Source organism: Terrapene carolina, unplaced genomic scaffold (genome assembly GCF_002925995.2).
Source record: "Terrapene carolina triunguis isolate 2854851 unplaced genomic scaffold, T_m_triunguis-2.0 Scaffold998, whole genome shotgun sequence".
In the NCBI taxonomy this organism is placed as follows: Eukaryota; Metazoa; Chordata; order Testudines; family Emydidae; genus Terrapene; species Terrapene triunguis.
The window spans coordinates 1,731,657-1,742,127 of NW_020665349.1; the positions used below are offsets into that span (position 1 = coordinate 1,731,657).

The 10,471-nt window shown below is 49.7% G+C and overlaps 1 protein-coding gene across 1 annotated transcript in view; it reads left to right on the forward strand.

The window, feature by feature from the left end:
• Positions 1-8,894, forward strand: part of GALT (galactose-1-phosphate uridylyltransferase) — a 102,309-nt gene extending 93,415 nt beyond the window's left edge. The window contains exon 8 of the mRNA XM_026661314.2: positions 8,658-8,894. Within this exon, the coding sequence (XP_026517099.1) occupies positions 8,658-8,894 (237 nt within the window). The remainder of the gene's footprint in view (positions 1-8,657) is intronic.
• Positions 8,895-10,471: the final 1,577 nt, after the last annotated feature.

The following is a 10,471-nucleotide window of genomic DNA, read 5'->3' on the forward strand; positions in this document are numbered from 1 at the left end:
TCTTCCCCCTGCATGTTTAGCTTGATGGCTTTGTTTACCTTCTATGTAGATGTACTTTTCATTGGCCTCTGAGGTGTTACCTGGCTCAATTGATATTGGAGACGTGGGAAAACAGGCAAAGCCACATTTCTTTGTCTAGGACAGACTGGGCTTATGCCCTGCTTGCCAAACATCTTTTTACGAACATATTTCCAGCACTTAATTCTTTATACACCGCCTGTACATGCAGCACGCAAGAATGTTAATGACCAGCGTGTTACCAGTTTGCATACAATACCTTCCATGACACCTTTTAGATACAGATTATGACAGCAGTGTGTTGGGGCAATGAGTGTGTCAGGCCTGAGGTGAGTTATGGTAGGGTGTGCCCTCTGCTATGGGGCATTGAGGGGGCTCCCTGGGTCACACAGGGTAATTACACTGCCATTGCACCCCATTCTAAAGAGAAGGCTATCAAGGCCTCATAGATACTTCAGGAGAAATTCTGCTGCTGTAAAGAAGTGGAAATTTTGACAGATGACTAGGTAGGAGTATAAAAATATTGCTAGAGCATGCAGGGGTGTAATCAGGAAGGCCAAGGCACAATTGGAGTTGCAGCTAGCAAGGGATGTGAAGGGTAACAAGAAGGGTTTCTACAGGTATGTTAGTAACAAGAAGGTGGCTGGGGAAATTGTGGGATCCTTACTGAATGTGGGGAGGCAACATAGTGACAGATGATGTGGAAAAAGCTGAAGTACTCAATGGTTTTTTTTGCCTCAGTCTTCACAGGCAAGGTCAGCTCCCAGACTGCTGCACTGGGCAGCACAGTATGGGGAGGAGGTGAGCAGCCCTCAGTGGTGAAAAAACAGTCTAAGGACTATTTAGAAAAGCTGGACATGTACAAATCCATGGGGCGGATCTAATGCATCTAAGGGTGCGGAGGGAGTTGGCTGATGTGATTGCAGAGCCATAGGCCATTATCTTTGAAAACTCGTGGTGATCGGGGGAGGTCCCGGATGTCTAGAAAAAGGCAAATATAGTGCCCATCTTTAAAAAAGGGAAGAAGAAGAACCCAGGGAAGTACAGACCGGTCAGCCTCACTTCAGTCCCCGGCAAAATCATGGAATCCATTTTGAAGCACTTGGAGGAGAGGAAGGTGATCAGGAACAGTCAACATGGATTCACCAAGGGCAAGTCATGCCTGATCAACCTGATTGCCTTCTATGATGAGATAACTGGTTCTGTCGATATGGGGAAAGTGGTGGGTTTGAAATATCTTGACTTTAGCAAAGCTTTTGATACGGTCTCCCACAGTATTCTTGCCAGCAAGTTAAAGAAGTATGGATTGTATGAATGGACTACAAGGTGGATTGAAAGCTGGCTAGATCGTCGGGCTCAATGGGGAGTGATCAACGGCTCCATGTCTAGTTGGCAGCCGGTATCAAGCGGAGTGCCCCAGGGGTCGGTCCTGGGGCCGGTTTTGTTCAATATCTTCATTAATGATCTGGATGATGGGATGAATTGCGCCCTCAAAAAGTTCACTAAGCTGGGGGGCAGGGATAGGGTCCAGAAGGACCTAGACAAATTGGAGGATTGGGCCAAAAGAAATCTGATGAGGTTCAACAAGGACAAGTGCAGAGTCCTGCACTTAGGACAGAAGAATCTCATGCACTGGTACAGGCTGGGGAGCGACTGGTTAAGTGGCAGTTCTGCAGAAAAGGACCTGGGGATTACAGTGGATGAGAAGCTGGATATGAGTCAAGAGGGTGCCTTGTTGCCAAGAAGGCTAAAGGTATATTGGGCTGCATTAGTAGGAGCGTTGCCAGCAGATCGAGGGAAGTGATTATTCCCCTTTATTCGGCACTGGTGAGGCCACATCTGGAGTATTGCGTCCAGTTTTGGGCCCCATACTACAGAAAGGATGTGGACAAATTGGAGAGAGTCCAGCGGAGGGCAACAAAATGATTAGAGGCCTGGGGCACATGACTTATGAGGAGAGGCTGAGGGAACTGGGCTTATTTAGTCTGCAGAAGAGAAGAATGAGAGGGGATTTGATAGCAGCCTTCAACTACCTGAAAGGGGGATTCCAAAGAGGATGGAGCTCGGCTGTTCTCATTGGTGGCGGGGAGCAATGGTCTCAAGTTGCAGTGGGGGAGGTCTAGGTTGGATATTAGGAAACACTATTTCACTAGGAGGGTGGTGAAGCACTGGAATGGGGTCCCTAGGGAGGTGGTGGCATCTCCTTCCTTAGAGGTTTTTAAGGCCCGGCTTGACAAAGCCCTGGCTGGGATGATTTAGCTGGGGATTGGTCCTGCTTTGAGCAGGGGTTGGACTAGATGACCTCCTGAGGTCTCTTCCAACCCTAATTGTCTATGATTCTATGATTTCACGACCTCCCTTGGAAACCTGTTCTAGAATTTAACTACCCTGATAGCGAGAAAGTTTTTCCTAATCTCCAACCTAAATCTCCCTTGCTTCAGACTAAGGCTTCTATTCCTCGATGTATGGAAAACACCTAGCACTTTGTGGGGTGCTAGGTAAATAAAACACTAAGAAACACCAGCCCAAGCTACACACACTCAACCCGTAATCAGCCACACACACCCTCGCTGATCCTGTTTGAAAGGACCCCTTTGGTAGCACCCGCCCTTCGGCTGCCCTTTCCAATTGCCTATCTCCCCACATGTCACCGAGCCCATTGTGCTGGGGCTGTGGGGGTCCAGAAGGAAGCTGCATGCTTTCAGCAGCGCTCTGGCGGACACAATGAAACCCTGTGATTAGGGATGCCAATTGGAGGGAGGGGAAGGAAAAAAATAAATCAATTTTGCTGCAATAAAGCCTCCTACTGTATTAGCCCAATACACACACACACACACACACACGGCATGACCATGATCACCCCCCGCCCCCTCTTGGGGGCAGATTGTGGCTTTGCCGGTCGCTCCTGCGTTAGGGCGTGTGCAGAGCGGCACTGTAATGAAATATCGCCTTCCTTCCAGGCCCCTTTGCTCTCCCCTCAGCTCACACCGTCTTCCCTGCCCGCCGAGCTCACAGCCCTAGTGTCGTCCATCCACCTCCCCCCACGGCCAGGTTCTCGGCAAACACTCCCGCTTCCTCCACTCACACCTGACTCTCCCAGCCTATCCCGATTGCTCAGGGCCTGGTAGCCATCTCTGGTCCTGAGTAGGGCAGCCTCCTCACTGGTATCCCTGGTTCTCCTCTCCCCCGTGCTGTTTGCAGGCCTCCAGCTAAAGTCACCTGTTTCATGGACCATGGCTCCGTCACCCATCTTCTCCTGTCCCTTCACTGCTCCTCTGTCTCATCCTGAAGCTAGTGTGCATGCTCATGCTCAGCTTCCCAGCCTGGCCTGCCGGCGTCTCCTCCTGCCAGCCCCCAGACTCCTAGAGTCCAGCCTTTCCTTACTGTACTCTCCAGCTCCTTGGCCCACTGTTACTGTTATTAATTCATGATAATGTTATGATTAGGGCTGGTTGAACATTTTCCATAGAAACTGTTTTTTGATGGAAAATTGGGTTTCTGACTAAACAAAATATTTCATGAGGAGTGCCCGCTCTCTGTGTAAAGTTTGGATTTCTTTTGTCGGGGGAAAACAAAGACTGCCTGAAAACCCAAATAGTTTGATTTGAAAATGGCGTTGTGGTGCCTTGTCTCCATTCTCCTCTATGGGCTGGCTGCCTGGCTGGACTACATCTCCCATGATGCACTGTGAACAAGGACTGCCATGATGCACCCCCACCCTTCACAAAAAAGGGGAGATCATGCTGCATCTTGCGACATGTCGTTTGGGTGCCTCTTGTCCCCTTTCTCCTCTGTGGGCTGGGCTACCTGACTGGAGTACATCTCCAATGATGCACTGTGACTAAGGGACTGCTCCACCCCTCAGTAAGAGGTGACATCATGTTGCCAGCCCGCTTGCGAAGATGCTCTTCCCTCTCTTCGTTAGGTGGAGCCTGTCTCTGCCTAGCACTCCTCCTTCTTGGAACACCATCCCATGGTCAAAGAATCCAAAGCCTTCTCTCCGACACCACCTGCGTAGCCATTCGTTGACTTCCCTGATTCGACGGTCTCTACCTGGGCCTTTTCCTTCCACAGGGAGGATGGACGAGAACACCACTTGTGCCTCAAACTCCTTTATCCTTCTTCCCAGAGCCACGTAGTCTGCAGTGATCCACTCAAGGTCATTCTTGGCAGTATCATTGGTGCCCACGTGGAGAAGCAGGAAGGGGTAGCGATCCGAGGGCTTGATGCATCTCGGCAGTCTCTCCGTCACATCGTGAATCCTAGCTCCTGGCAAGCAGCACCCTTCTCGGTTTTCTCAGTCGGGGCGGCAGATAGATGACTCAGTCCCCCTGAGGAGGGAGTCCCCGACCACCACCACCCTCCTCCTTCCCTTGGGAGCGGTGGTCATGGAACCCCCGTCCCTACGACAGTGCATCTCATGCCAATCAGCGGAGTCTCCTTCTGCTCCCTTCCCTCAGATGTATCATCTAGTCCACTCTTTGCATTAGTACCTGTGGAAAGAACATGAAAACGGTTGCTCACCTGTATCTGCATTGCTGGTACATGGACGCTCCTCTTCCTTCTTCTGGAGGTCACATGCTGCCAAATTTCTTCACCATCCCTCTGTCCCCGCTGCGCAGCCTGCTCTGATTCTTCAGAACGTTGTGCCTGTAGAAGCACATCCTGACGTCTGCCCAGGAAATCTTCATTTTCTCTTATGCAACGCAGGGTCGATACTTGTTTTTCCAGACCTCGAACCTTCTCTTCCAATATGGAGACCAGCTTGCACTTTGTACAGACAAAGTCGCTTCTTTGTCCTGTGGAAGAAAGACAAACATGGCACATCCTGTGCAGGTCACAACAGCTGATCGTTCACCATCCATATTTTCTTCCTTCTGAAAGCTTCCTCATCTCAGAGATGAGACTAAGGTTAAAGGCCACCATAGATGATCAGCATCAAGAGAAGATTGCATCAGAGTCTCTTTAGTGGCAAAATGTTCTGAAAAGGCTCATTGCCATTGTGAGAATGCTTGCTACCCAAAACCTAGCACTGCATGGCACTTCAGATCAGCTGTATGTGCCAAACAATGGAAACTTCCTTAAAATTGTGGAGTTGATGGCTGAGTTTGATGCTGTACTCCAGGAGCATCTAAGAAGAGTCACCACCCAAGAAATGTACACACACCACTACCTTGGAAAAACAATTCAAAATGAGATCATACAGTTGCTGGCAACAAAAGTCAAACAGAAGATTGTGGCAGATCTGAAGTCAGCAAGATATTACTCTGTTATTCTGGACTGCACACCTGACATCAGCCATATGGAACAAATGACTTTAATGGTGCGTTTTGTAACAACAGAACCTAGTGAAAATGTCCCTGCAATGGTGACTGTCAGAGAGCATTTTCTAGAATTTATTGACATTGATGATACTACAGGAGCTGGTATGATAAATGTGCTTCTTAAAAAGCTGAAAGATATGGAAATTGCGATAGCTGACATGAGAGGTCAGGGCTACGATAATGGTGCCAACATGAGAGGAAAGAACAGAGGAAGTGCAGACACGGATCCGAGAGTTAAACCCTCGAGCTTTTTTTGTCCCATGAAATTCTCATTTATTGAACTATGTGGTCAGTAATGCAGCATCAACTTCTAGTGAGGCTGCTAAATTTTTTAATGTAATTCAAAGCACCTATGTATTTTTCTCTGCATCAACTCATCAATGGCAAATTTTGAAGCAACATCTGGGAACATCCTCTCTGACACTGAAACCACTGAGTGCCACACGATGGGAAAGTCGAGTGGAGGCGATAAAGCCTATCAAACACCAAATTGGGAAGATAGATGATGCCATAGTTGCCATTATGGAGGATAATGCTATGACAGGAACTGTTCGTGGGAGAACAGTGGCAGAGGGAAATGGAATCACCCAGAAACATACATAACTTCAAATTTCTGTGTGGCTTAGTGTTGTGGCATGACATACTGTTTGAAATAAATGTTGTAAGCAAGAGACTCCAAGGTGTTGACCTTGATATATCTGGAGCAATGGAACAACTGGACAAAGCAAAGTCATACCTACAGTCTTACCGGTCAGATGAGGGATTTCAAAACGTTCTGAGAGTGCACAGAACTTGGCAGAGGAACTTCACACTGAAGCTATTTTCCCACCTATTCAAGAATACAAGAGTCACCGAAGAAGAAGACATTTTGATTACGAGGCACGGGATAATCCCATAAGAGACCCCAAACAACAATTCAAAGTTGAATTCTTTAACCAGGTGCTAGATTGTGCAATACAGTCAGTTGAAGAACGTTTCATGCAATTCAAGGAACACAGCAGTATATTTGGGATGTTGTAGGATATTCCAAAACTCCTCACTATACCTGAAGAAGACCTACACCAGCAATGCAGGGCACTAGAGACAGTGTTGATATGTGACGACATGCACGACATTGATGCGAGTGACTTAGGTGATGATATTCTATGAAACTGAAAGCCCTTTCAAGATACATTTCAGCAGGATCAACTCCAAAGGTTGTTCTGGAATATGTGTGCACAAATAAGATGACCACCCTCTTTCCAAATGCTTTTGTTGCTCTGCGCATACTTCTAACACTTCCTGTAACAGTTGCCAGTGGAGAACGCAGCTTCTCCAAGCTGAAGTTAATAAAAACACATCTACGCTCCACAATGACACAGGAGAGGTTGGTCGGCCTTGCAACCATTTCAATAGAGCATGAGCTGGCCCAGACTGTGGACCTTCAGCAGGAAGCAATTCAGATCTTTGCAAACAAGAAGACACTGAAAGCACCACTTTGATTATTCAAACAGATAAAAATGCCAGTGTTTACTATGCAGACAAGAAAAGTTATATTTGCTGTTCAGGCGTTTGAAAGTTAAGTGTTACTTAAAATTTTTGAACAAGGCATTTTAAGATGTTAGTTCTCCTTTATTGGGGTAGGTAGCAGAGCAGTACCATGAGAGGAGTAGAACAAGAAGAAGGCAGAATTGAGACCTTTCAAAGTTTTGGCCCAAGTGAGGCAGTATGGGGGCATCATTTGAGCTCCCCGCCTCAGGTGCCAAAATGTTGTGGGCTGGCCGTGGGGTTAGGGAAGCTTGGAAGGGCTTCCGGACTTGGAGATTCTTCTCTGAACCCTGCATGCATCTCCTCCGCATTAGCATAGTTTCATATGACCCTAGGAACTGCCAGACAGGCTCAGCCCCAAAGCCGTAGCCCAGCGTACTGTCTTTGATGGGGGCCAGCATGAGTGGCTTCAGAGGCACATGAAAGAAATTCTTTAATGGCCAATTATGGAATCTTTTATAATACCGGGGCCCTTTCCAAACTCTCTGCTGCTCTCAGCAGACTCATTGATTGGCTGCAGAGACCCGAGCCTCAGGCACACATGTCCTTCGGCATGTGCCATGTGGTGCGGAGAGGGGCATCTGCCTGGAGCCTGCTGCATGGAGGCTGTGGGGCCCTGCCCCTCTCCACATCTCAGGAATCTCGGTGCAGGCCTGACAATGGCTTCTTCTTCTCCTCCCTTTTTTTGAGGAGGGGTATAATTCTTTTCTGATTTTTAAGCTTTCATTTGATCTGACAGTTGGCTCAGCGGGGGGAATACCCCATCCCAGCACAATGCCTGTGAGATAAAAGGAAACCAGGGCCAGCCAACACATATTTTCCACTGCTTCCCCCCCAACCCCATTTTCTTGGCAAAGGACAAAAAGGGAACATGAGCGTATTTCTTCTTTCAAAGCCGGATTCTTTAAATATTGAACTGGGAGTGAATTCCCTTCTGGATGCCTGATTGCTGGCATGCACTTTCCCCTCACACTGTCTAAACTGTAACAGCTGAGGGCTCGGGATTCGATTTGGGGGCACAATGGGGTTTTGTTAGCGTCTCGGGCTGGTCTCCAGCAGGAATACCAGTCTCAAATAGAAACATAGACATTCAGGGCTGGAAGGGATCTCAAGAGAGCATCTGATGCAGCTCCACCCTGCTGAGGCAGTATTAAGGCTTTCAGGGCTTTCATTTTAAGCTCTGTCTACTGCACCTGCCTCCCTACTCGTGACAATGGGTTTTCTTGGCTTCCCCAGCAGTAACTTTGCTTTGGACAAGGACACAGGAGTTTGGCTTATGGGATGTGTACGTTTGGGCTGGAAGGTGTGATTTCCGAACTAGCTCTGCTATCAGTGTCTGCAGCCTCATCAGTGGCCGGCTGGGCTAGGCGCTTGGGCTTGCTGCCCCGAGTACAATCCCGCCTGACCCCTGAGTGACGGAGTCAGCCCCGGACACATGGCTATTTTTAGGTGCTAGCTCCAGCCCTGTGATTTAGACTGTTTTTAGAGGGGGTCCCTCCAGGGCAGGTGTGAGGCCAGGTTGGGTGGGGAAGCTTGGTCAGCCATAATCCCGAGATGCTGCGGTCGAGGCTGTCCCGGGATAACTGGAGATCTTCAGTCTCCAGAACGATGAAATCCAGCATCTTTGGGCAACGCTTGAGGAAAAGAAGCAAAGACGCGTTGCTCAGGCCTGGGGTGCCAGCCGAGCAGATCTGAAAGCCCCTTTGCTGAAATCTTGGCTTCCGGTGGGTTGGCCGCTGCAGGGGGCCTGGGAGCCAGCAAAGTCGCATCCTGTCTCCCTTCTGGCAGTGCGGTGAAACTGCCAAGAGCGTGCGACGTGACGAGTGTGAGCGAGGGGCTCCAGCGCTAACCTCCGGCAGCCAGCGAGAGCGGCGGGGCCAGGAGCTCTTTGAAAAAGAGCCACCCCAGAATGACGGCGTCTGGGGCCTGCTCCAGAATGAAGCCGCTGCTGGGAATCCAAATGACGGTGTCCGATGGCTGAGAGAAACTGAGATGACGTTAGGTTGTTACTGTGAGCACCAGTGATCCCTGCTCTGCCTGGCGAGTGTGGAGAGCTATGGGGCAAGGTGCTGTACTATGTCAAGGGACTAACGCGGGGCGCCACATGCTCAAGTCACCCCTCTCTCATGACTGGGCCCAACCTGACTGGTCCTGCAAACCCGCCTCTCCTGAAATCTGGTCTGGCCGCCCCTCCGTCAGGACCGAGAAGCAGCCGGGCTAAACCTGAGTGGCGCTGCGGCCCAGCACGCCAGGCTGCAACGCCACTGGCCTCTCCAGCAAGACAGCGGGGCTGCTGGGCTGAATTTGAGCGGCGGGGGAGGCGGCACACCGACGTGCTGCCTAGGGCGGCAGATTGTACTGAGCCGTCTCTGATTGTGGGGAAAGTTCTACTTCCACCAGGCAAAGTGGGACAGTCCCATGAGACTTGGGCCTCTCGGGAGGTCTGGGTAAGAACCACGGGGGACTCGCACAGTCACTGCAGGGTGGCCATACGGCGCTATCACGGTGCTGACCGGTTCCTTCTGCCTGATGCTCTGCTTTGCGTGGCTCCGGTTATACCCGCTGCAGTTGATGTAAGATGCAGATGCTGGCAGCCTGGATATTTAGGTGACATAACAGGAGACAAGCGACCAGCCACACTATGCATGTCCCCAGCCACCCATGGCTTAACTGTTCAGCTCAGAGCCGCTGGCAGGGAGCAGTTGGCCCATGGCACTGGCGGGGTTGGGCAGTGAGTGACGGGCAGCTAAGCAGGAGGAAAGATCCAGAGCTCCTTCCCGCACCAAAGTATCCCCCCTTAAGCCTTGCTCTGAAACCTGGCTGCGCTGTAACAAACTCACAGCGGCAAACAACTGACTCTGCCATCCTCAGCTAACCTCAGCACCGTCTGCTCCCAAGCGTGCCAATCTCCAGCGCGAGACAGCTCTTCCCTGCTAGAGAACGCATGCTCAGGGTCATAGGGCACCTGGGTTTGAGCAAGACTTACCCCCTCCAGGGTAGAGGAGTAGGAAGCACATACCTGCAAAGGGTCTCATCCTTCTAAGTGCTGGGCACCCGCAGCTCCCATAAAAGCCAGTGGGGACTGAGTGAGCTCAGGATTTCTGAAGCTCAGCATGTTGCAAAGGGCTGTAAATGAAAGCTGGCTGTTTTCCCTTTGCTTTTTACTCCTTGCATTTCTATCCGGGTGTTTAGTGCTGACCGGGAATCCGTTGCTTTTTTATAAGTTACTCATTTTCCATGCCGAGGGGCTCAGGCATGCTGAAAAGTTGACACCATGTAATAGCACAGAGAAGTGCCTTTGGATTTACCGGTCCCTCCCGCGGCGTGGAACTAAAACGTTTGGACCACCACAGAATTCTTGAACAAATCCAATAGTCCCTCCTATAGATATGTATGTATGAACATTCTTCACCCATTTCATTGCCGCATCTGGCCATCGGAAATACGACTCCTAACATCTGGAGTCTAATAGGAGACAAACTGTTTTTATTTTCCCTGTTATAAAATATCTATCTCCATATTAACTGCGTGGGGCATTAGACTGATGCAATGCAGTAAACTTTATGGCAAATTTCAGTACCCTGTTAAGTGTGTCTATTTGG